Here is a 27663-nt window from a genome sequence, read left to right as displayed (position 1 = left end):
TCTTCCTGTAAATCTCCTCTGTTGTTTTTAATTTGACTGCAGGTTCCCAGTACATGCCCTGACTAAGTGTTTGAAGCTTGTCTGCTTCCAGCATGTTAGCCACTGAGTCACTGAGGGTTGATTGTTGTAATTGCAGCATTGATTTTAAAGGGAGATCCAAACGTATTCCAGCTGTGTGTTAAATTGCTGAGGACAGAGCGAGCAGACACTAGATGATACAGGAGATTAACACTGCGCTGGGTTTGCTGTGAGGAGGGACTGGCTGAAACGCTTGCCTACTCCACGGAGTTTGCTTCATGTTTTCTCTTGGAATGTTTAATTGAGTGTTTTAAAGTTATGGATGTTGCACTGTGAGAACACTGTTCCAGAATAAGGAAGCAGGAGCTCCAGTGATGATAAACTTCCTCATTTAAATAAGCAGGGGCTCATCCATATGGAGCAGTATAACCCTTTCCCCCTCCCTAATGAATGCTCCTGTTGCCAGGCTCCAATCTATTATGCAACTTGGTACAGCCTGCAAATCAACTTGCAGTTAGTGGAAATCAGCACCCTCAAGCCAGTTATTTCGCCTCTTAAGTGCTACTGAACATTGCATACCTGTACCTGTGGTGGTGCGAGGAGGGAAGGGCAGTCACTAAGAATACGCTGGATGAGCTTGAACTCTATAGAGAAGCCAGGGTGCAGTGAAATTCAAAGCAAGGGCAGAGGAAATCCAAGCAAACAGGAATTGCCACTGTCTGTTTTGATCAAATACGAAAAGAAAATTACCCAGGTGTCAGCTGTGTAGAAACCTAATTATGCTAATTGAATTTGTGATGACTTTTCATTCAAATACAGCTTGGTGTTTATTGGCACTCGTTAAAGAGCTGAGAATGGGGGGGCTCGGTGGAGGTAAGGGGGGTGCCTGTGGACACCTGCTGCAGACAGCGCCCCCTGCTGCACAAAATGCATGCAACCTGCAATTTCTTTATCTGCAAAACACTAATCGCTGGAAAAACTGCAGTTGTATGCAGTACCACCACAGTTTACCCTTGCAATATAAATAAATACATTTCTTCATTTTATTCTATAAATATTGTCACCAGTGCAGGCATCAGACTCCCAGTGACTGCAGTGTAATTGCAAGGGTCTGCAGTGCTGGGTTTATGGATTTACAGCATGCTCGCTTGCAGCAGTTTAAGTGCAGCCATTATTCATCAGGGCCAGCAATGGACACAGCGAAGTGCACAATGAAGCAAGGCATGTTGTAAATCACTGATAGAAATATCCACTCCATGAATTCCAGCTCTGATACAGTCGTATAATGCTTGGATGAATCATTAGGCAGTGGCTTCCAGGTTGTATTGAAGCAGTTCAAGCAGCACTTCATCTTGCTGCTGCAGACCTGAGCAATCCTACAATAACTGGGCCTTGTTGAACCTCACTGTTTGAACTGTTATGGATATTAAATATTGGAATACAAAAGATACCTGACTGTTAACAGCGAATCCCCACCTGCCAGGAGCACTGCTATCAGAATGAATAGAAGTGTTCAATTATCAGGCAGAAACGTGCTTCGTTTCATTCAAGAAAACCTTAATTAGGGTTGTGCAATTATCAGCAAGGCATTGGAGTGGAGGGGGCTGTACTGCTTCTTTCTAAGAATTTAAACTAATAAGGTGTGTAAATACCGGACAGCGCGGCCGGCGAGTGCGCTGATTGAAACCTGCAGGTCTTACTGTGCTGGAACAGCCGGCTCCTCTGAAGCTGTTGTCTCATTGCAATACCAGCGTCCAGGGGCTCGCCAGCTTCTCTACAGCACAATCCAAATACAGCATACAGCAGCTAACAGGAGCCATGGAGGAGGAACATAGCAGGGGCCCCATCACCACTGTGGGTTTATGAGGTCCTCTGTCCATATGTCAAACTGATGAAATCCCAGGGCTGCAAAGAGCACAAAACAGGGTGCTCATTTGACCTCCATTGCGATAATGGTGCAACAAGACAGTCTACCAATGTCCCTCCAACATGAATCGGGGCTGACCCGGGGAAGCATGTCTTACTGGTTTTGGAGACCTTGCTAAAATGTTTTTTGGCCAAAAAAAAGATGAAGTAAAAGTTTGATTTAAAACTGATCACCTTAAACATTGATTGGTATCTATCATCTTTTATCACAGCTTCATGAAAGCACCATATGTCAAAAAAATGAAATGCTGTTTTTCATTTTTTTTCTGCTTTACAGTAATGATAAAACACAGATGGAGCTTGAAATGAAGTTGCACACAGCGCAGAAATAGTATATTTAATTAGACTAAAGCAGGGCCCTAAATCATATTACTCTTTACCTGACAGGAACACTTCCATTAGCAGCACTGTGAGCAGAGTAACAGGCGCAAATCTACATTAGTAACAGATAACTGGAATAAGAGAGGACGTTTATGCGGACTGGAATCCACGTGAAACACACGGCTCCGTCTCATCAGAATCAGTGGCTCACACAGAGAGAGGTCCTTCACATGAAGGAGACGGTGGAAGCACAGCAAGTCTGTTGGTTCAAAGCAGTCTTTCATCTCTGCAGCTTTCGGAGTTTCATCTCCACTAGTGAAACGAGCGCATGTCTCCCACACCAACCTCGAGGAATGCAAGGTTCACAACAGTTAATGTTGAGTAGGTGGTTCAACTAGCATGTGTGTTTTTTTTGTTGTTTTTTTTTTTCCCAATGATTAAAATCAAGAGGCGATGCAACTGAAGTAGGCATAATTAATTTATTAGCTTGTAAACATCAGGAGTTTTTTTGTTTTTCTTATGTTGAAGGTTCTTGTCCAGTTCACATACAGCAGGGTAGGGAGGCACTTTTGATGGAGTTTCAGACAAATGGGGAGGAAAAAAATTATTTTGAAATTAAAAGAACAACTGCACAATGATAACTAGAGCAGTCGGAATGCTACTGAAACTAATGCAACCTTCAGGACACCTTGAATGTAAAGCTTCTGCTTGCATCCACCTGCTAGCTAGTGGCCACTAGTACATATGGAAAATCCGTTCCTCAACCTCCCCCTGGACACTGAACAAAGCACAGGTGCACAGATTCCTGTGGATCCCAGCCCTGTCCCTGGTAGAGTGCATGTCTACACGCTGGTACTGTAGTAAGCGCTGTGTTCTCTCCTCTGCAGCTCTTGTCCTGGGTTGCTCTGCAGCGCTGCTGACATGCTAGTGCCTGCTTTTGATCAGTCGCAATAGAGCGATTAACAGCAGAATAAATCCTCAAACCAGGAGGGGCAGAATCTCCAAAGATTAATAAATAAATAGACGCTGCTGCACGGTCGTTTGATGTCAGAATAGTTCCAATAATTAAAGGAGATGAGAGAGGCTTTAGGAGGGACTGGTTGCTAAAAGTATTATTTGAAAGCTAAACAAATCATTGCTGGGTGGCGCCGTGAATCAGAGCTGAGAGTGCTTAGAAGTGTCTGTTTGAGGACCTGCATCTGCATAACTGCTGCTTTAGGGAAACAATAGAGTATCCATTGTCCCGGGTTCAAGCCCCACTGCTGGAGCCCTAAGCACTGCTCAGGGGACATGCTGGAAATTCATTTTGATATTCATCAGTGCTGCTGGTGCCCAGATGTTGGAGCTGCAGTAAAGAGATCCTACAGGTAAAGCCGGGTGGTGTGTATAATGTGTTCCTGTTCTTCCAAAGTATTAACGCATTCTGAATTGTGCAGATCAAATGCAACCCACAAACCATATAGAGAACTAAACCTGCCTTTTTAAGAATTCAAAATGAAAGTAAAATAAAAAAAAGAAAGGTGACCTTTTGAAATGGTCCATGCTGATGTTTCCTGAGTGTGATAGTTTTCCCCCCTACAGTAGCATGACCCTTATATTCCTATCTTGGTAATGCATGCACATTGAGCTCATTCATTTTGCCTTGGAGAGTAGGTGCTGCACCTCTGGGCTGGGGGTATCATTCGGAATGATTAGCGAGTGGAGATGAATACTGAATTAAACTGCCTTGAGATTACGCATTTCCCATGCTGCAGTCTGGCCCTCTGCTTTATGCCTGGGTGGTCATATTTTGAAATTTCCCCAGGACCAGCTTTTCCTGCAGTCACGCTCCTCCTAGCATCTGAAAGCTGTTGTGCTTTGCATGGTAATGAGGTCCCTTTGTTCAGTCTTGTACTCTGCTGGTGCTCGGGGCTGCAGGGGGAACGACAGTGCTCAGGAAGGCTAAGTGTGTCTGGAGCCCATCACTTTCAGCTAATTCTGCTTATTATTATACACTCTGCATGTTCTTTGGTTATACCTGTTTGCTATAACGCAAGCCCCCAAATTATTACAAATATTTTTCAATTTCATATTTTTCTATCTGCCAGAAGAAAGCAAAAATCCAGTCTACAGATATCCAGTATTATTATTTCTATTATTGCTATTCTTTTTTTTTTCCTTCATTTTCTAAACCAAGGCTTAACCCCTAAGCGCTAAACATTTTGAATTGTGGTACAAAAAATAAAGATGGTAAACAACTCAGAATGTTAAGATCTAAGATCTTAGGTGGTTGCTTCCAATGAACCCTGTTTTATAAACCTGTAGATTTAAAGATATACTGTAGATAAGAGCATATACACTGAACCCTGTACATCTCTTGATGTAGTGTATTTTCAGTAAATCTTTTTGTTTGTTTTTTGCCCTTCTGGCAGCAGTCAGGGTTAGTGGAGATGGCAGGGGCTGCTGAGGGCTCTGTAAGGGGGTCCCTGAACAGTGTCTCGCTCCATCTCTCTGTGGTGGTGTCTGCTCCAGCGAGGGTCAATGTCCTCTGGTAACAAGCAGTCAAGTGGACAGCACTGGGCTCCCACCAGCGAGTCAGTCAATGAGGACGCATCCTCTGCAGGCTGCTGCTTCCTGCATGGACCGACTCCAGCTTTCAGCTTCCAGGCCCCATTCATTTATTTCATTATTTCACTGTCCATTTGTGCTGACAGAGCAGACACTAACACAGAGAGATGGACCCCTGAGTGAAGCAACTCCCGCTAGTGCTTTGTTAGAAAAGAAGGTGGTCTGCCATGTAAGATAAAGAAGTCCATTGGGCCAGTGGTTCAGTGGTGTGGTTCCATCGTCACCAGACCCCGTGGCTGTGTTTAAAATACTCCCTGAAAGAAGTTCATTGGGCCGGTGGTTCAGTGGTGTGGTTCCATCGTCACCAGACCCCGTGGCTGTGTTTAAAATACTCCCTGAAAGAAGTTCATTGGGCCGGTGGTTCAGTGGTGTGGTTCCATCGTCACCAGACCCCGTGGCTGTGTTTAAAAGACTCCCTGAAAGAAGTCCATTGGGCCGGTGGTTCAGTGGTGTGGTTCCATCGTCACCAGACACCGTGGCTGTGTTTAAAAGACTCCCTGAAAGAAGTCCATTGGGCCGGTGGTTCAGTGGTGTGGTTCCATCGTCACCAGACCCCGTGGCTGTGTTTAAAAGACTCCCTGAAAGAAGTCCATTGGACCGGTGGTTTAGTGGTGTGGTTCCATCGTCACCAGACCCCGTGGCTGTGTTTAAAAGACTCCCTGGTTTGTATACTAGACTCCCTGCTATGTATACAACAACCAGGTTTGTTTACAGGAATCTCTGCCTACAATTGCAACTTCAAAATGAAACTTAGTTTTTTTTATGTTGTTGAGCACTTTCACCCAAAGTTTGTATGTGCTTCACATACCACCCGCCAGCCCCAAAACGTTGTCCCATTTGCTGAATGCAAGTCCCAAAAATAACTTTGAGTCGCTTGTTACTGGTATTGTTGTTTTTTGGTTTTTTTTTCACAATAAACTATACAGACTGCACTTTGGAGCCTTGGTAAATGTATCCCACTGTGTCACACAAAAAAACACGATGAACCATGATGGAGTGGCATGACAAATAGAGTGAAAGTGTTTTAAACAAAACCAATCCTTCTGCAATAACACTTTCCCCTCCCCAGACTAATTAGGAGCGCCGATACCTATTCTGAGTCCTTCCTGTTTACTAACAGCAGTTAGGGTGGCATGCACACTATTTTATTTTTTGTGCTGTTTTCTGTAAACGTTATATGATATAGATGTTTTTTTCTGTTTTGCAAAAGGAAACCACAATCTCCTGTGGTTATTTTCTCAAAGCTGGGTTGTTGGAATGGAAAAGGTTACAGGGCTTTTGTGAATGAAAACAAGTAAGCTACCAAGTCAGCCAGCAGTCACGTGAGCAGTGAGTTTCAGGAAGGCTTTCACAGATAAAAGCAAGGTGTTTATGTAGATCTCTAATGTGAAATGCTTGAGATTGTGGCAACACCGAGCATTGCAAATGAAGTGTGAAAATCAGATTGGATGTGTGGAAACACACAGAGCTTCAACAATGCGCAATATTGAAACACAAATATCTCTTAGCCTAAAGAAGAGGCTGGGTAAATTAAAAACAAGTGAAGAATTTAATACCTGATTACTGAAATCCGTTTTTTTTTTTTATTATTATTTTAAGGAAAAAAAATCTGGATTTTACGGTTGCCAGAGAAAGCTTGTTAGCAAGTGCTTATAGAAAAAACAACAAGGATTGAAAATCACTGACACATTTGGAAATGTACATTTGAAGAGAGTCCTGAATAGCGAGTTGGTGAAAGTGGAGCTGGGAAGAGCTTCAGAACTACAAGGTCCACAATTCCAAGCAGGCAGTTCCCCTGTCATTGACTCCTGGATGCTCAGACGTTAAGTCCCTAGTGCGTCCATAATGAATAAGTTGGTCCCCGACTCCATGACTTTTTTGTGCCCACTGATGATAAAATGGTTACCTCTATCAAAACCACATTTTCGCTTCCTGGCTGTGCCAAGTTGCAGATCTTCACCTGTTTAGATTATAGGTGGTCATTTTTTTTATTTCAACTAAAGAGAACAATCATACACCTGCACACTGTTGTTGCTCCTTGTGTCGGACTCGATCTTTTCAACAGAGAGAGGGCTTGGGCAGAGGCATTTCTGAAGGCTCCTTTAATTTGATTACACAGAGCTTTGAATCAAAGCCAGGGAGACCAGGAGGATATCATCTCCTTGCATCTTAGTTTATAACAGAGTAAAGTGGTAATTTTCAGAACTGTCGTTTCTCCCGTATGTGTTTGCACAGTAATACAAACTAGCATGCTGAAGCTGTTTACTGATCAGGACATCTTTGTCTGATTTGTGACCTGAAAACAAGGGTCATCTTTCTCAATGTACTTCCAGCACACACTACAGGAGAGAGAGAGAGACATCTCCACTATGGCATAGTCCTGAAGAGGGTTGTCTTTCTCAATGTACTTCCAGCACACACTACAGGAGAGAGAGAGAGCCATCTCCACTATGGCATAGTTCTGAAGTGGAATGAGCGCCTCTAATGACCCTCATCCTATTTACATTCCTCTGTTAGGAAAAACACATGAAAGCCATGGGCTTGCCTGTTCAGGAGCTCGTTAAACAGCATTAAAGGAAGTCTCCTGTGTAAACATTCTTAACCCTGATCTTACCCCTGTCCTGCTGGACTCTTCTGTACACTGAGATGTTACTTTATTAACATTACATGAATAGATCGTTTTGTGTTTTATTTGACTGGCATCTAGATGTCTGTGTATCTGTCTAGTCATCTAAATGCGTGCCCGTATTTTTCTGTTTATCTTTACTCCATCCATCCACCTATCCACAAAGATAGACACAAAGATGATCTGTCTGTGTCTCTTTCTGTCTTAAAATGTACCAATTGAAAGCAGATCTGCCGATTTGAGCTGTGCTGTGCTGAGAATATCGAAGCTCCTAAGAGACTTTGTTAATAAAGGGACTAATGCATCTTCTCTGCATCTTCTCTGTTGTTGATGTGCAGATGTTTTCTGAGCCGCTATTTTTGAGAGAAGTGATTTCTGCCCCAGTAATTGCTTGTGGAATTGCTCAGGCGCCACATAATTCAAAGGAATAGGTCTTCTTTCTTTCTTTCTTTCTTTTTTCCTAAAAGGTTTCTGCAGTCTTGCAGAATGAGGTGACTGACACACTTTTCTTGAGCACTCGGTGCTGCACCAGTAAGTTTAAATGATAAGTGCCACTTGAAGTGATCATTGCATCTGCCAATGAATAGTTTTCTAGCAGAAGCAGCTGGAACCCTGCAGTTTGGGGCTTGTTAAAGCGCTGGATGAGATAGTTAGGAGCAGAATGTTACTCTACAGGATCTTAGTGTAGTTCAGCAAACCACAGCAAGCTGGACAGATGCAACGATGAAGCGATTAGTCAATATTTGTAATTTATGTCTTGCAAGCCTCAATTTACCTTTAATAGAATGATTGATTAATCAACCTGGTGGTCTATTTGGAGTCTCGTATATTATATAACCAGTGTTTTTTGTTCTTGCATTTTAATAATAAAGTGATCTCAAGGCATCAATTATTGTTGATTTTAAAACTCGTTTAGGACATTGGCTTCTGATTGCACCTCTAGATAATATCTTTCTGAAATCAATGGGTTAAAGTTCTTGACAGTCAGTACCACTGCCTTTTGGGACCCTGGTTGGGGGTGAGGAGCTGGGTCTGTGTGTCTTGAAACGGGTCACATTGCCTCTTTGAGTACCTCTAAAGCTACGGACCGTTTGCCTTCCCTCTCCCCCCTGGAAAAGGCATGTGTGCCTTTCAGCTGGTCTGCCCGGAGAGCAGAGGAAATGATTTGTAAAGCAATTCAATCTGGCTGTAAAGACAGGTACCAAGAGGACCCCTGCCGCTGCCTGGAAATAGGATCTGAGCTGGAGGGTTCTGGGTTGGCAATTTGTAAAATAAAAAGGGACAATAAAGACGACTCTTGGGCGCTATCAGCGACTCCACTTAAGTCTGTAAGGTGCTGTCCTTCACAAAGGAGCAATACTACCTGTTAAGGATTCCCGTTTTATCACAGATAAGTAATAGCTTCATAAAAAATAAAAACTTGGGTAATTAGAGTTGTTAATTTCAGCGAGAGGAACATGAGTAACTCGGAGAAGTGCAAACACAGGAGTCTTGGGAATGAGATCAGCAGTAACACTTTATTCCTGATTCTGGTTTTTTTTTTTTTTGTAAGCATCTGATAAGATTCCCTACGCTGAGCATGAAGACTGTGTTTCCATGGGAACAGGGTATTAGCTGCTGCCCTTGAGCAAATAGGAAGTTTATGGGTTTGCAAAAGGTTTGTCTGTGAGGAGTGTTTACAAAGTCCCTGCAGTGTCAGACAGGCGCTCCAGAAACCTCTGAGTAATTAGGTTTTCTTTTCTTTTCGTCTTTCGGTAACATAATTCCCTTTTCTGTGCCTCACCGCTGTACCGCTGATAACCTTGAATACTTACACAATGGGGTTAGATCAGCACTCATTAGAAACAGGTTCAGCTAATACTAACACAGACCACTGTGTCACCACGGGGCCACGCTGCGAGCACAGTGACATCACTCAGGGCTCAGTCACTCAGGGTGAGAAACGATTGCATGCCGATCAGTATCTCCCAGACTGCTATCAGCACTCATCTGCACTGATCAGTGTCTCCCAGACTGCTATCAGCACTCATCTGCACTGATCAGTGTCTCCCAGACTGCTATCAGCACTCATCTGCACTGATCAGTGTCTCCCAGACTGCTATCAGCACTCATCTGCACTGATCAGTGTCTCCCAGACTGCTATCAGCACTCATCTGCACTGATCAGTGTCTCCCAGACTGCTATCAGCACTCATCTGCACTGATCAGTATCTCCCAGACTGCTATCAGCACTCATCTGCACTGATCAGTGTCTCCCAGACTGCTATCAGCACTCATCTGCACTGATCAGTGTCTCCCAGACTGCTATCAGCACTCATCTGCACTGATCAGTGTCTCCCAGACTGCTATCAGCACTCACTGCATTGATCAGTGTCTCCCAGACTGCTATCAGCACTCATCTGCACTGATCAGTATCTCCCAGACTGCTATCAGCACTCATCTGCACTGATCAGTGTCTCCCAGACTGCTATCAGCACTCATCTGCACTGATCAGTGTCTCCCAGACTGCTATCAGCACTCATCTGCACTGATCAGTGTCTCCCAGACTGCTATCAGCACTCATCTGCACTGATCAGTGTCTCCCAGACTGCTATCGGCACTCATCTGCACTGATCAGTGTCTCCCAGACTGCTATCAGCACTCATCTGCACTGATCAGTGTCTCCCAGACTGCTATCAGCACTCACTGCACTGATCAGTGTCTCCCAGACTGCTATCAGCACTCATCTGCACTGATCAGTGTCTCCCAGACTGCTATCAGCACTCATCTGCACTGATCAGTGTCTCCCAGACTGCTATCAGCACTCATCTGCACTGGACTGCTTTAGCTGTCAGTCCATCTGTCTCTTGTGATGAAGTTTCTGGTACAACACGTATTGATTGAATGATTAATGAACACTGTACACACAGATTTACTTTTCCAGCTTGGTTTGTCTTTATCAAAGTAAGGTACTGTTATCTTATACTTCTGAACAAGTAAAGCATTTTACCGATGCCCCCCAAATCTTATACTGTGAATGTTACTATGTAAAAAGAAAAAGATGTTTAAACAGTGCACTTCCCTCCAGCCCTGAATTATCGAGCTCTCACATTCTGCTGCTGTTGCACAAGCTTAGGGCTTAGCGTGTGATGCTATCTCAGAGGGTTAAGCCACTGCACGCTTCGCTGTGATGTCACAGTAGTACATGGTGGTTGGACGTGCACATTGGCAGGTACAGATATTCTGGGCACAGACATTCTTCAATGTGGTGCAGAGAGACAACAGGGAGTCTGTGGGGAGCAGGGCCCTCTGCTTCGGGGGAATTCTCTGTGAGACGGTCTGGCATCTCAATTCTCAAATGACAAAAAGCTTCTCTTGTCTGTTTCCAGAGTCTTAGCAGTTAGGCATTCCTAAAGTGAAATGAATAGCCTGCAGTGTTTTAAACTCTGTGGAGCGTTTAGAGATTACAGCTCAGAAGATCTAATACCTGCTGCCAGTGCAGTACTGCTGGTGGTGTGGTCCAGTCTGTCTGTCGCATACATAGTATATAGCGAGTTACCTTTTTCATTGACGTACTAAAAAAAGTTTCTAAAATTGTGCAGCTTCCTGTAAATGCCACCCCAATGCAGTGCTGCATACACACCCCAGAAACAAGAACTCCGCGGCCAGCCTGCTCATCATTAATAGCAATCGCTCGGGGACAGTTACAGCCGTGGCTTGAATTGAGAGGAACATGTTATCGATAATTAATACACCGCTGAGTGTGTTTGAGAGGGTCTGATAGTAGGTTATAGCAATGTTTTAAACATTTTAATAGGGCATATACAAACCTTATAACTATGTTATAACATGTCAGGCAGCTAATAGTGTGCTATTGCATTGCATTACACTTCTATAGCGTGTCAACAAATACTGTTAGTAACATATTTATTATTGCTCATTAATGACTACAGCAAGTATGACACAGATTTGATTTTAGAGGCTTTTTCTTCAAATGTCTTCAATGAATGAATGAGATGGTGACATGCTGAAAAGCTGTTGCCCATCTGTGTGTCCTGTACCATGGATGTGAACAGTGTGTTGCTGTTTCCACTGAGATTTGGCCAGCGCACCGGTTTGGTGTCATAACATTGAGTTTTATTACCTTTTTTTTTTTTTTTTTTTCCTTTTGGTTGCTATTCTATAAAACGGTGCGTTTTTTTCTAATGAGAGCTCTTTTGTTTTTCACAGGTCAGCCTTTCGAATGACTCCAGCTGTGTTGAAGAAATACTGCGGGTGAGTTTGACTTTCTCCTCTTTGTTTTTTCCTGTATAATGTAACTTGCACACAGTGGTTGGTCCACAGTTTAATTATCTTGGTGAAATTCAAGCCTCTGGATCCATGTGTCTGTGACCTTCCCTTTAAGTGAAGCATCATACAGTGTACTGAAGCCCCAGGGATGAGGAATCTTGCTTGCAAAAGAGAGTCTGGTGTCTCTGGTTAATACACTCCCTTCTCTGGAGGCACAGCATCCCTGTGCACCATGAAGGCATGTTTTGTATGTGAGATTTGTGTCAGGATTGACATTGCAGATGGCTGGAGTGGACTTGTTTCATTTTGCACTAGAGGTGTTAGTGGCTGACACCTGCTGAGCCACCAACACTCTAAGTAGTGTTGAGAATTTGACAGGCTGCTTGATTATAGTGTGTGTCAGCGTGTCTCCGCACACACGTTTCATCTCAAGGTTACGAAGGTGCACATATTGCATGTATGTCTTGGTGCTTGACATGTACTCACATGTGAATTTGCATGTGTGTGTGCGCGAGTTTGATTCCGTACAAGCACGGTTGCTTAGTGCTCGGTAGGGGTTGCATGATGTGTATTTTAAGCGATTAAACGTACGTCATTGAGAAAGTGAGTAACAAGTTGCCTGACCCTGTGAATTACATGAACCTGTCAGACGTGGGAACCCATTAGGAAGGAGATGATGTCAAATAATGGTTGCCAGGCAACCCCGTGTTTAGCTGTCAGGAAGAATGAGTAAGAGTGGCCACTTTTAATAGCTGAGTAAATAACTGAATCCCTTCCTTCCTGCCTGCCTCTCTGAAGGTGTCTTATATAAGGGTCTATCTACTTCAGAAGCAAGTTCTGTTACAATACATGCCTTACAGACCACCTGCCGTTACATGTTGTTTCAATAAAATAATAATAATAGTAATTTATAATAATAATCGGTGGCAAGCGGCGTCCATCAGACCCCAATAATGAAAATCTGATTTAAGATGCAGTCTTGCACTTGTACTTTGCATTTCTCTCTTTCTCTCTCTCTCTCTCTCTCTCTCTCTCTCTCTCTCTCTCTCTCTCTCTCTCTCTCTCTCTCTCTCTCTCCATTCTAGTGGAGATGCTTTTTGGCTTTAGAAACATGTCACATTTGTATAATTATCCTTCAAATCTCACTGTTGATTTATGATAGCTAGATAAGTGCCACTGTGGGTAGCTCGCACATCTATCACTGGAGCAGGCAGCTTTTCAGTACGCAGGAATCTGGAGCATGTCCTACAAGCCCCGAGCTGAGAGCTGGAACTGGGAGATTGCAGACTGCCGGGAGCAATGGTGGAGAAAACAACAGGAAAACAGCAGAATACTAAAACCATTAATAATGCAATCAAATACAAAATGACAACATTGCAGAACACATACATTTCCTGAAAGAAATGTTGGATTTCGAACTGCCAGTGAGTGGTGTTTGCATGGCTGAGAGTAGACAGTCTCTTTGGTCAATGTGATGTCAGTGAGTGGTGTTTGCATGGCTGGGAGTAGACAGTCTCTTTGGTCAGTGTGATGTCAGTGAGTGGTGTTTGCATGGCTGGGAGTAGACAGTCTCTTTGGTCAGTGTGATGTCAGTGAGTGGTGTTTGCATGGCTGAGAGTAGACAGTCTCTTTGGTCAATGTGATGTCAGTGAGTGGTGTTTGCATGGCTGGGAGTAGACAGTCTCTTTGGTCAGTGTGATGTCAGTGAGTGGTGTTTGCATGGCTGGGAGTAGACAGTCTTTTTGGTCAGTGTGATGTCAGTGAGTGGTGTTTGCATGGCTGGTATTGTATTATGTGGTGGCTGTATTGAATTGCTGTGGTATTGTAGGGTGTCACTGAGAGTGAGAAATCTGCCAGATTAACTCAGTTGTGCATGTTAACTGGTCGTTAGAGACACTGTATCAAACTACATGTAAGAAAGCCGCACCCTGGATTGCATCAGCCACCTATCCGTGGTTATCCCACGATTAGCCTTACAGTAAGTGTTTAATAGAATCCAGGTGTATTCCCAGGTAATACAGCACTAATACTAATATACACACACACATTTCTCATACCTATTTCCATCACTGATGCATACATACAGCAGATGCAATCAAGCAAGCAGGGATCATGAAAAGAACGAAATCCTGTACTGCAAAATAGCCCAAGCGTCCCTTGGTTGAAGGGAAGAATAATTGTTACTCGCGGATTTAACCTTTATGGTCGTTGGGGCTTCAGCTTGAGAAGTCTGTGCTGCTGGAGAAGATGAATGAGGTGTCTGATAGCTTACACAAGTTTATTTATTGCAGCCACAGAGATGGCTGACATGGAGTATACCATGCAGACAGGCAGGGTTTACACAGCGTCTCAAAACTTTGCACCATGTTAGCACAATGTGCTGGCAGATTACAGATCATCCCTTCCAGGGTATCAGAGCAGTGGCGACAGAACCATACCAAGAAGTTAGTACTTGATATCTGCACAGGCTACTCCTCATTCAGCCAGCGGTCACACAGGTGTCCGAGCTGCTAGTCAGACAGGACAACGTGTGCTTTGTATTTAAAGATATATGGAGAGATGAAGACTTGGTTATGTTTCTTTATACAAGCACCAGCAATTCACCTTACAAGCTTATGCAATAAGAAATCCCACGCAGGTCCAGCATTCAAGACTAAGCAGGCTGGGCGTTGTCATAGACTAGTGTCTGATTCTGTGGGGCTCCCTGCTGTTATAAGTAGTGTAACGTTTGAAAAGGAGCGTTACAGGACTTACAGGAGCGCAGTCCTGAAGATAGCACAATACAATAATGGATCCCTGTAATTCCAGTTTTATTATCTGAATATAAACACTACAGAGCCTTTTTCATTAACAGATTCATGCCAACCTCTATTGCAAATAATTGTCTGGCATTGTTGGGGTTTCCATCAAGCTCAATATTCTTTGTGCAGTAATAAAGTTTTGCTGTGTATTGTTTGTCAGAGGCAGAGACAGTCAATGATGTATCATTTTCACACGTGCTCGGTTGTACCAGTACTTTATGTATTCAGGATTTCCCATTTCTCATTGCATGCTGAGCTGATGAGAACTGAAATGGCACTTAAACACTGCATGCCATTGAAGAGATCCATATACCCACCAGTCACACAGCATTCCTCTTCTACCATGTAGTCAAATTACTTATTATTTTATTTCCTCCTGACCTGCCTTCAATCCAATGCTCTGAAATCATTTTCCCCGAGCATTTTTTCATTTCTATCTCGCGTAATGCCTTGAAATGAATTCATTTAACGGCTAGAAAAATGAATGTGAAAGTTAGGGGCAGCCATGATTTGATCCTTCATTTAAAAACACCTGTTTTTAATTGCAGTACTTCAGTGACTGGAGTTCAGTGCTAAACAATGTGTAACCCTGAATCGTTTTATTTACACATCACTAAACAGGGCTGACCCATTCCATCACATTGTAAAAACGTTACTGCAATTGGAAACTGTCAGGGACGTGGACCAGACTGAGGAGATTCTGAATGCTCTACTCTTGCTTCTCACCTGTGTTAGTCAGGCTACTGCTTATCTGTATCTGCATATGTACTGGAATATTTATCATTGAGGGAGTTTTGTGTTTGCTCTTGGGGTTGTCTGTAACAGTGCACTGCTGTACTGAATGCTCAGGAGTCTTATAGGACTATTCCGCAGTTTAAAGAACACTTTGCTGCAGTTCAAAGGGAAGTCGAGTTCAGAGACAGCACTGTTCCGCTGGCACTGTGTGCTTTGCCAAATACAGAATCATTACAATGTAACACAGATTTTCAGATACTTCACATTCATAAAAGCGTCTTTTGCTTTTAATCAGTGCCTCTGTCAGGGTTAATAAAGATATCCTTTAGTATCCTTTAGTACGTTAATTGAGAGACTGAGTGGGTCAGTGCCTGGATGATTAGTGTGTGTGTGAGTGAGAGAGCACTGCAGAGAGACGGTTGGTTGGGATTTCTGTTTGATAAGAAACAGTTTGCTACCCATTCTAGATACTAATGTATTGTGCATCCCTCCCTGCAACATTAAAGAAATCGAAAGAGTAAACACCTGCAAATCCCATTTCAGTACCCAGTGAGGGGAGACCAGGGTTCCTGTGTGTATTTCCGCTCGTGGAACAGCTACAGTGTAATAGAGGGTCCTCTATTAATAGATCAAATAATACGTTCATGTGACTGCACAAACAAACAAACACAAATCAATAAATCTAAGTGATGAGTGCATCATGCTTCGGTGAACGCTTTCCTCTCGCTCATCAAAACAAGTGTGTGTGCTGAGAAACGAAACCTGTGAGGCCTTGTAGATCACACTGAATCAGCCCCTGGCTATGAGGAGGGCTGTAGACGCCCACTCCTGTCTGATACAGTGCAGGCTACTGACTCACGCCTCGGTCACGGGCCACAGCAATCTGTCTGAAGTTTGGAACTTTACCGGCATTCAAGAGAAAAACATAAAACCGCAATTAAATGTAAGGTTAAGAAGCCCACTCTCCTTCAGTTTCTTTGCCTCCCATTAGGATACAGTCTCGAGCAGCCTGTGAGCTGTAGTTACTATGAAAGAACAATTTGCCATGCTTGACTTGCACACATATATTTAGTGTTAATGTGCTGCTGGCAGAATTGAGTGGAATAGGTTCTGATCTCAGTAGAATGATACAGTGTATCCATTTCATCTTGCAGGAGATGACCCACTCATGGCCGCCACCATTGACAGCGATTCACACTCCTGGAAAAGCAGAGCAGACCAAGTTCCCCATTCCATCCAAGGTAGGTCTTTACAGACAGCTCCATACATACAGTACCTTGCGTGAACATTGACCAGAAATAGCTTCCAGACCCCAGCCCTGCTCCTGACCAAGCTCAGATGGAAACACACTCTGTTTGGAGTGTTGTTAATTGCACTAGAATTACATGCACACTTCCAGTTAAGGGTGTACCTACAAAAGAGTTTGGGGGGATTGGAAACCGTTTTTTCTTTTTTCTTTTTTTTTTTTTAGGGATTTTCATGAAACTCAGTTAGACGGTATAAATTGTATTGATGAAGCATGCACAAACCCTACTGCAAAGTACAGTGCGTCGAGGAATTTACCACCATTAAAATCAAGTATGAAGATAGCTAAATTAGCAGCAGCTAACAGCAGGGCTAGCAGTAGTTTCACCACAGTGTGAGGGACATGTTTAGGTTACTTTGGCACCCACCTATTGCAGGGGCATCGCTTGTCACACTTCTAATAAGTATCGCTTTCAATAGAGCGGAAGGCTTCCATAGAAAACATGACCTCCTGTGTAATTGCATGTGTCCCATTAAAAAAGGAGCAGAAGATACAATACAGTACATTGCATAGCCCCGTAATAACCCCTGCGCTGGCTTATGCAGTTCGTCAGCCGCAGAGACTGGAGGAGGCCTGCTCAGATAATACAGGAGACCTCAACCTGGCTCTCCCCTTCTCGATGATAGATTAGCTTCCCCCCTGAGACACTGCACAGGAAGTTAGAAGACAACGGTGGGAAAATAATGGCAGAGAGACGCTGCAAATGAAAATGTAAAAACGCTTTCATTGTAGCGACAGTAATGCAGGCCACGTTATCTGTGCAGCAGCTTCAGGGTAAAGGAAAAGAAAAAGAAATAGGCTATACAATGGCACTGTCATTTTTTTGTTACTGGAAAACCACATCATGAGATAATAACACAGGAATTGGGTTACATGGAAGCACCGAACCTTGTTTCCTATTGGGGAAAAAAGCAACAACAATATGCATGCTAGTGTGAACAGTGGAAGCAGTAGAGACTCTCTTTTTTTGGCTTTTTTTGTATTCCTCTGACCTGCACTGGATTAAAACAGAATTGATAAGCAAGTCAGTGCCCCTCCTCACATCCTATTCTTCAGAGGATTTAAGAAAGAACCCTGTACAATAGAACAGCCTGTATATCCGAATGTGTAAGACGAGAAAGCTTTACGATACCTTTTTAAAAAGAGATAGGAATGACCTGATCCGCGGCCGGAATGTTTTCAGTTCTGCACAGAGCTTTTTTCAAAGAAGTTTAACGATCATAGTTCATGCTACAGTATCTCACCCGGGCTCATAATGTGCGCTGCATGCCGATAGTTGGAAGGTATCTGGGCCCAAGCCAATGACTGATAGCTGGGAATTACGGGAACAGACTGGTGATTGGAGCGTTTGCTTTGAGGAGAATGAAACAAACATCTTCCCTGTCAAGCCTCATGAGTCCAGGGGAAAAAGGGATCAAAGGAAATCATCCCTGGAGACCGATTCCTAAAGTCATTGACATTGATAGACACAAAGTTTAATACAAGACTACAGCCAGCCACTGTCTGTTTTGGTGCTGTAAAACACATTCATGCTCCGAGCTCGACTGCCAAGCAACACTTTCCCACTTCCCCTTCAAGAAAGAAAGCCATGAATCCTAGAACTGCAAAACAAATGGGATCGTGCCTCCTTCCTTCTGAGACGCTGGCCGGAGTCAGTTTAAACTGCATGTGTAGATCATAGTTCTAGCAGGAGAATATTGTTAACAAGTGTGGGTGTTTTTTTTGTGTATGGCACCGAAGAGAACTAAACCCATAACTACAGAACACTCAGAAGCACTTTTAGAAATACTGAAAGAAACACTACATTCCATGTCAAATGAACAGCGATGGATAGTGTCAGAGTCCCACGTGTGATTGGGATTATGCACCTCTTAGTGATCAGCTGACAAAGGCGCCACTCTCCTGTTAGCCTAAAACCCAACGTGACCTTCATGGCATTCCCCTTATTAAGCATGGGCTGTCAATCTGTGTTTATTTGTGTCTTTTAACTTGGATGTTCTCTGTTCAGCCCACACAGAGAGACACATGACTTGTGTGTTCTGTCTAATTATATTAGTGTAAAATCAATGAACTCCCCAAGCAAAACTCCTTGCCTTGATGCTCCAGTTCATTTGTATTTCCTCAATGTGTACTGAAATATTTCCTGTGCTTCTCTTCTAGGAGCCCCAGCATCTCCCCTCCGGATACAACGGACCAAGTAGGTCTCCTTTTGTTCCTCTAATCTACAAGCCAATGTAATCCTGCTAAAGTGTAATTAAATCTAGGACTAAATTATTAATGACATGGTGCGCCAGTGGAACAGTGTTCATTTTCATTAAAACGTTATGCCGTGTGACACGTTGTTAGCAAAGCTCAATTGATGGCTGGACGGCTTTTGGACAGTGTTTAATGAAAACACTGCTCTGATGTGTACGTGTGAATTCCTTTACAGAACGCAGCGATGCTCCCAACAAGGCTGCAACCAAGTCTGTGCCACAGAAGTCGTGAGTATCCGTTTGATTCATCACTTCAGAAATTCCTTGTCTCCTCGAGGGAGCTTGTGAAATGCTGAGCCAGATCAGCCTTCACCCTCCACCATCCATCCTCTGCAGTCTTTGCTTTCCATTCACCAGATACAGAACACAAAGTGTGGTTTTTACCTGTTTATTCAGTCATTTGGAAAGGAAACCCATGATGTCCTTTTCAGTCTCTGTGTTTAAGTGATGTCAAGACTTTCTAACTCCATACAAAGAAGTTTTCTTGGTGCACGATTTATTTATTTGTATAACAAGTACCATCCGTGTTATAAACGGTCTCTTATTATCCTATATAATAGACTAGAATAGAATATCGACACTTTTCATTCTAATTGGATTTTTGAATTGCACATAGTGCCATCCACTGGGCCAATGTGGGTTCTTGTAATGGTATTTTTTAACATTCTATTCACTGAGTTTTGAACTCCATTGCGATTCTGGGCAGAGGTTTCAAGGTCTGATTCTGAAGCACAAGCACAAAGTTGGACATTTTTTATTTCTGTGAAAGTAGAAAAGCATCATCAATATTATAAATCTATCAAAAAAACAACAGCTTTGTGGAAAGTGGCTTTGAGTTGTTCCCTAAATGACAAGCTTTGCATTGTATTCCACAGCCCATTCTCTGTTGTGCTCCTTGCAGTCTGCTCCTTCAGTCTTGTTTGTTTTTGCTCAGTGGGGGCGTCACATTTTTTTGGATGTTTTACATCATGCTTCGAACAGCCTGAAAGTTTTGGGAAAGCCGACCCAAGACAAGTACATTTCAATGCAGGCTTTGTCTCTGCTGAGCTGAATGCATTGACTGGGGTCACCCAGGGTCCTGTTACAGCTAACACTGGGAACTGCCAAGTAAGCACAGCTGAGCAGCAGCGCCTGGTTCATGTTAAACAGACGAGTACCCCTGGCAGGTTTACTCAGCATGCAGGCACTGCTCTCTACACTACTGTAGTACTTGGAACATTGGTTTGCTTGTTAAACAGATCCTTTAATTCCCCCACAAGCTTCCATATACTTGATGATATACTTGACCTATTGAAGTCAGGAAAAGAAAGGAATTACACCATTAGATATATATATACTAAGCACATGCTTTATAAATGGCTCCAGATCCAGATGGGCCCTTCACATAGCACTGTAGCACACACGATAATGTGAGCTGCAGTCTCAAAGCTTTTCACTCCAAATCATCATCGGCACGGCTTTGATCAGAAAGGAAATGAAGTTCCCAAGCTAGAAATAAACAAGTGGGATCATTCGTTTAGGAGCTTGGAAGTAGTCTTGAGTTTCTTTGTTAATGTTACAATTGTCTAAGAAAAGAATCATGCTACAGTAATAACAGTTTGTAGTAAACAGCTTTGATTGACCATCTCTGTGTTTCAAAGAGTTGCTGGTAAGGAAAAGGACAGTATCTGTTAACTGCTGTGGTGCCAATGCGAGTCCAAGCCTAGTGTAAGCCATTGAATACATGCATAGAAAGTGAGTGGTTAGATACAGGCTTTGGTAGAGAGAACATAGTAGTTTACCAGCCAGACTCAGAGATACCAAAGTCTTGTCTGGAGAAGTGGCAGCTACTTGTGCCCCCTGTCAGAGCCTCCCTGCCTGTCTCCCTCCCTGCCTGCCTGCCTGTCTCCCTGCCTCCCTGCCTGTCTCCCTCCCTGCCTGCCTGCCTGTCTCCCTGCCTCCCTGCCTGCCTCCCTGCCTGTCTCCCTGCCTCCCTGCCTGCCTCCCTGCCTGTCTCCCTGCCTGCCTGTCTGTCTGCCTGCCTCCCTGCCTGTCTCCCTGCCTGCCTGTCTCCCTGCTTGCCTGTCTGTCTGCCTGCCTGCCTGCCTGTCTCTCTGCCTGCCTGTCTCCCTGCCTCCATCCCTGCCTGCCTGTCTCTCTGCCTGCCTGCCTGTCTGCCTCCCTGCCTCCCTGCCCCACCAACAGGGCCTCCTAATTGCAGTCAGTGACAGCACGCTCTCCATTGCTAGATGAGCTGCCACTGTTCCACACACTTCACACTTGCTGGGCCCGGTCTCAACTCTGCCATCGAAACATATCATTAAAGTGTCAAGACTCTTAAGTTCCAGGGATCTTTGAACGCCTGGCTCGCACTTTTGTCATATCTGAACTAATAGGGCTTTCTTTTAGTCATCCCTTGCTGTTATATAACACATAAAGTCAGACAGAGACCAGCTAGGCTTTAAACATCACTGAGGAAAAGAAAGCAACTGTAGAGCTGACGACAATGGATTAACAGAAGCCCTTCGTGTGTGTGCTTGTTATACACCCTGTGACATCTACATATCTCTTTCAGGGGCAAATCACTTTGCCTTGAATTTGAATAGATTTCCTAATGCAGAACACAGTGCTGTCGGTGGCTGAATATTGTCATTACACAATTATTTGGTAAGGGGCATTTAGATTTTGTTACTGTAAAAGATGTGCACAATTCTAAATATATATACATTATAGATGGGTCCTATGCATGTAAATTAAATACCATGTCTATGAAAGGAGAATGCTGATCTTTCAGCAGTCCCATGAAGTCATCTGAAATCAGCAAGGGCCATGGCCTTTAGTTGCTAGATCCCTGCCGTTGGAACACCGTCCCACGCCATATCAGGATTGCTGGCCCGGTCCAGTCTTTAAAATCAGATATAAAAACAGATGTGTTTGTGTCGGCTTATTCTTGAGCTGGATTGATTGGCCAGTGTCTTTTTTTATTTTTTATATTCTACAGTTTATATTGTAAAGCACCCTGGGATGCGCCGCATTTAAAGCCCTGTGTAAAAGCAAACTGTATTGTATTGTCAGACTAAAGTGAAGACAAAACCCCTCCTCCCTCCATCTGATTGTTTAATTATTCAAGTGATTTGTCTGCTTCTCTTGATAGGAATGCGGGGTTAACACCACTCCAACACCTCCTGCCTGAGTCTGTCTCAGAAACTGAGATCTTTGACAGGGGCGGCAGTCTGTTTGTGTGTCTCTCTCTGTGTGTGTGAGTGCATCTCTGCTTTGTCATGTCAGACATTGTGAGAAAAGGGCAGTGTTTGAACATGACAGAGAAGGGTTTATTACAGTACCTGCTGCTCGACAGCCTGCCCCCGATGATTCATCAGAGCTGGTATAGTCCTAGTGGAGATACCTGGGAGGAGTATCCAGCCCACGCCCTGCCCCAGACAGGCCTCTTTCCATTATTTAGGCACCCAAATGATTTCATTTTTGGTGACTTTACTATACGTCAGGAATGAACAGATACCACGACTGTAGTTTGTCATTTTGCGTTACTGAGAAAATCAAAGAGGATTCTGGCCTCTTTCGGACTATGTTGAGCTAAAGCTTTTTGTGTTGCTAAAGTTAAGAGAATTCTTTACTGTAGAGTAGAAGCGCTTTCCCCTGTTGTACAGAGCAGCTCCAGGCAGATGACAATGGGAGTGATTGTAGGTAATGGATAATAACCACAGGAGCTACTCTTCCCACCAGCTGTAATTACACTAATTACTGAGATGGCGCCAGAGATGCTCACGAGCGCAGGCCTCTGTGCTGGCTGTGTGACTCGAAAAAACCCTCCCGCTCTCTCACTCCCTATTTCTCTCTGCTTCTCATTTCTCTTGATGGAAAACCCGGTTGGCATGTTAGACTGTGTGGCAGTTATCTTAGGAATCTAGTAAATTATGCTTGTAAAACATTTTACAAGTAGTGTAGACAGAAAAGTGGCTGTTTTTGTGACCTTGGCAGCAACATGTGTTTAAAACCCAATGTAAAATGAGTAAACAAATGGAATGGGAATCAGCAGGGGTGTTGACGCACATGTCATCATTTCATTCACAATATTACATCAGGGCCTGAGTGCTGTCGGTGCTCAACACATTAGTGGCAGTTAAGAGTATTCCACACAGCAGTACACACATTTTCCTTTTCCCCTGCATGGGACCACGCTGTCCTCCTCGCTCAGGCTGGGGTTTACTCACTGTGCATTTAGTTGCACCTGGGGATGTGGGTTTGGTTTTGTGAAAGGCTCTGTATGTAAACTGTGGAGCTCTTTAATGCAGACAGACCAGACTGAGCCTGCGGTTTCCATCTCATTTGTTAGCTCAGCACAAGCACTGTGAAGATGCTACGTCTGTTCATGCATGTCTTGTTTTTGGCTGAACTAATTCCTCATTTAGAATGGCAGGGATAGAGGAAGGGGGGGGGGGGGGGGGGGGACCTTTCAAGGTTGCAGTTCAGTTGGCCGTTTTAAACCATAATCTCCAGTTAATTATTTAGTGCCAGGGATTTCCTAACCCCCAATAATTAGATTAGAAACCCCACTTAATCCAATCATTACCCTGCTGTGAACTATTAGAGCAACATAGGATTAGCAAAGAACCAGTTTGAGCTGCTATGTGAAGTCACTGCCACTTCAGAAAATATTGACACACAAGATTACATTTTGGTTTAATTATTATTGCCTTTGATACAGTATCTGTGGATTGTGCAGCAGAGATATCCAAACAGGACTGGCCATCAGTATACACACCATCGCCATCTGCTGGTAATGTAAAACATCACAGCTCACTGGAATGAAAGTAAAATCTCTGCAGCCCAGGCAATCTGCTCAGGTTGTTTAGTATATACTGTGAGACAGCAGGGAGGGGGTTAAATCCTCCCTGCAGAAAACATGTGCAAATGCACATTGGTTGATGTAATTGTTTTGTTTTGTTTTATTATTTAATTATCCCCTGCACCTGGTGATCATTGTAAATCAGAGCCAGGTGCAGGGTATTTAAAGAGAGCAGCCAGTCTGTTCTATGCTGTTGTATAGAAGGAGGCAGATAGTGTGCTCTGTCTCCAAGCAGTCAGACAGAAGTAAGTGCTGTGTCAAACCTGTGTGGTTTAATTAAGTTTTGGGGCAGGGAAACGGCTTAGCCGTCCTGTGTTAGTTAGGTTCCTGTGTGTGTAGTTAGTGCTCGATAAGAGCTAGGTGTTTATTTGGTTTTGTGTGTTTGATTTTTGTGTTTATTAAAAATAGCGCACCAGCGCTTAAAAATCAATTTCATTGTTCTGGGTCGTATTTTTAAAGGGGCAACGAACCCGAGTGAGTTGTGCTTTGTCACATTTGGTGGAGAACGCTGGCAGAGTGTGTGGGCATCCCTACGACCCAGAAAATGGATTTCAAAGAATTAATTGCAATGATCAATCGCAACACCGCTGCTCAGAAAGAGCAGACAAAGAAGTGGAGACAGGAGTGGGGGCTACCGGATCCGGAGCCGACAGAGCTAGACCTGCTACTCCAAAAATGGGAGCAAGCAAGAGGTACCCCGCTGACTCCAGCTCCAGAGCCCAGAGGGGAGGAGCCGCCGCTTCCAGAGCCCAGAGGGAGGAGCCGCCGCTTCCAGAGCCCAGAGGGGAGGAGCCGCCGCTTCCGGAGCCCAGAGGGGAGGAGCCGCCGCTTCCGGAGCCCAGAGGGGAGGAGCCGCCGCTTCCGGAGCCCAGAGGGGAGGAGCCGCCGCTTCCGGAGCCCAGAGGGGAGGAGCCGCTGCTTCCGGAGCCCAGAGGGGAGGAGCCACCGCTTCCGGAGCCCAGAGGGGAGGAGCCGCCGCTTCCGGAGCCCAGAGGGGAGGAGGTGAAAAGCATACCTCCACCACAGCCCCGACCACCACCCCTACAGTCCAGTTCGGCGCCGCTGCGTCCAGTCCCTCACCCCTTGCTCCTGGACACCCTGCCGGTCTTCCTGGACCTCCCTGTGCTGGACCTGGAGCCCAGGAGTCTGCAGCACTGGCCACAGCTCTGCCCCTGGTTACCTGCTCCGCTCTCCCCGAGCACCCAGACGTCGCTGGGCTGCTGCCAGACGTCGCTGTTGCTCCCCCTGTTAGCTGCTTCGCTCACCCTGGGTGATCGGACATCACTGCGCCAGTTCCCAGGGGAAGACCTGTGTCCACTGCGGCATCCTCCAGTGCCCCGTCCTATGCTTCGGTCGGCCCTGTTAGCCCGGTGGGGTCCCGTGTCGCCGGTTTGCGGTCCCTTCCTGGCAGCGCCGTAAGGACCGACCCATCCTCAAGCCCGCCCGTGGAAGAGGGCGGCAATGGACATTGCTGGACTTGAGGCTGGGTGGTCTTTTAAGGGTGGAGGGAGGTGGCCGTGGTATGGCCGGTGTCTTGAAAAGACATGGGGGGGGATGTGTGAGACAGCAGGGAGGGGGTTAAATCCTCCCTGCAGAAAACATGTGCAAATGCACATTGGTTGATGTAATTGTTTTGTTTTGTTTCATTATTTAATTATCCCCTGCACCTGGTGATCATTGTAAATCAGAGCCAGGTGCAGGGTATTTAAAGAGAGCAGCCAGTCTGTTCTATGCTGTTGTATAGAAGGAGGCAGATAGTGTGCTCTGTCTCCAAGCAGTCAGACAGAAGTAAGTGCTGTGTCAAACCTGTGTGGTTTAATTAAGTTTTGGGGCAGGGAAACGGCTTAGCCGTCCTGTGTTAGTTAGGTTCCTGTGTGTGTAGTTAGTGCTCGATAAGAGCTAGGTGTTTATTTGGTTTTGTGTGTTTGATTTTTGTGTTTATTAAAAATAGCGCACCAGCGCTTAAAAATCCATTTCATTGTTCTGGGTCGTATTTTTAAAGGGGCAACGAACCCGAGTGAGTTGTGCTTTGTCACAATACATACAGTTTGGGTAAGTGGGAATGTCTCAAGGCAGTTTGGGAAGAGCTTAGTCCCCTCATAGCTATTGCTATCCAAGTTTAATATCGAATTCAGCTCACCCAGCACTCACTGTTTTAAAGATGCCTGTGATGGAATCAGTCCTCAGAATGTGTGAGTGCCTCAGGACATGTTTGAAGAATGTATTATTTTTATGTTTCACTTTTGCGGTTCAATAAAAGTGGAAACATGGGTTTCATGTGGAGTAAGCTAGTAACGTGTTTCCCTAATACCCTGCCCCCTGTATCTCTCACTTCAGGTTGGTTTGAGGCTCTTGCTGGTAAAGCTTCAGGGTTGAGTTGGGATGATCTAGGCATTACAATCAGAATTGGATTCCAGTCTGGGGTTACATACTGGTACCTCCGTCCTCTTTATAAATCCATACAAGGAATGAATTGCAGCGCCTGGCATTGCTTGGGGTTCTTGACATCTGTAAATTATTATTAAGTTAACGACTGGTAGTTCTGTAGCCAGTTATGCTCAATCTGAGACACTGCACGGCAGCTTAGGTCATTGTAAACTCTAAACCTTAACACATTTCCTCTTTAAAAAGAAATCCTCTAAAGTTTCCAGCGCAGGCTAAAAGTGGTGAACACAGATTCTAAACCAATGGTACTTTTTGGTTTGCAAAGGTGAACACAGATTCTAAACCAATGGTACTTTTTGGTTTGCAGAGGTGAAGACAGATTCTAAACCAATGGTACTTTTTCTGTTTGCTTTCTGTCTGTTTAACAACAACTTATTTTGCTTCGTCCCTTCCTCACCAGTTAGGCTCTGTCTGTCACACAAGCTTTACATTAGTCTGGGTCCTATGAGTTTTGCCTCTCCAATGTGTACCAGTTGTGTTTAGTTTAGAGACAATTCTGTGTAAATACTGAAGGGTTCTACTGGTAACCCAGCACCATGTCAGTAAATGCATTGCAATGCTGTGCCTACACTAGTGTGTTAATGCTTCATGAATACAGCCCCTGGTGTGCTGTACCACACTGCATGACCTAGACTAGGCTGCTCACTTAAATCTGTGTTTTATGATTGCTGGACTGAACAGAATTGGCAATCCAAGATTTACTTCAGAGGCGCACAGCACCATTTATTTGTTTTCATTTTTTTTGTTTTTCGTTCAATGTGTTTTTTTTCTTTTTCCATTCCTCCTGTTCCTTGGAGAATGAGAGAGAGAGACAGGGAACGCTGTGATTGATTGATTCTCTCTGTTCTAGAATGCTGGAGGATGATCTGAAGCTCAGCAGCGATGATGAAGACAGCGAGCAGGTACAGACAAGACCTCAACTCTATGTTAATTCACTTGGAAATACTGGAACAGAAATACAAGAGACACAAAAGAACATGCACAGAGCTGTTAGCAGACAGCAGAGTCCATGAAGAGAGATCACCCAGAAATAAACAAACCTAACTGTTCTTGAAAGACTTGCAGCTAAATAGCTGGTGTTTTTACTTCATCTTACAGCACTTTATTTGCTGTGGCATACATTTTTAATATAATAATAATAATAATAATAATAATAATAATAATAATAATAATAATAATGTTCATTTTAAATGAATGTACCTTTTAGGGTGCACAATGAGTCTGAATGCCGTTTTGAAGCAATCCTTTCAGAAACAGAAATGTGATGAGGCTGTTTTTGTTCTAAGAGACAGCCTCCTCTTCTGGTTCTTATTGTGGCGTTAGTTTAAAGCAGAAGGACATTAAAGGCAAGCCTGGATCTGGAATCAATTTTCATTTCTAGTTAAGGAGAGGTGAGGTTATTGATGCTGCCCTCACTTTTCAATTATAGATCTAAAGATAAAGGCCTTGTCTGCTCATTCAATGCCATACAAGCTCCTCTCAATAACACTGTTATTAAAATAGTGGACT

General features: G+C 44.1%; 1 protein-coding gene across 5 annotated transcripts in view; it reads left to right on the top strand.

The window, feature by feature from the left end:
* LOC117430676 (AF4/FMR2 family member 2-like) overlaps positions 1-27663 on the top strand; it is a 140560-nt gene that overhangs the window by 72565 nt on the left and 40332 nt on the right. For all 5 annotated transcript variants that reach the window (XM_059000769.1, XM_059000768.1, XM_059000767.1 and 2 more), the window contains 5 exons: positions 11707-11751; positions 16457-16543; positions 18769-18805; positions 19040-19091; positions 27005-27056. In XM_059000769.1, coding sequence (XP_058856752.1) covers positions 11707-11751; positions 16457-16543; positions 18769-18805; positions 19040-19091; positions 27005-27056 — 273 coding nt within the window. The remainder of the gene's footprint in view (positions 1-11706; positions 11752-16456; positions 16544-18768; positions 18806-19039; positions 19092-27004; positions 27057-27663) is intronic.

This window comes from Acipenser ruthenus, chromosome 26 (assembly GCF_902713425.1).
Source record: "Acipenser ruthenus chromosome 26, fAciRut3.2 maternal haplotype, whole genome shotgun sequence".
Lineage (NCBI taxonomy): Eukaryota > Metazoa > Chordata > Actinopteri > Acipenseriformes > Acipenseridae > Acipenser > Acipenser ruthenus.
This window is presented reverse-complemented; position numbering and strand designations above follow the sequence as displayed.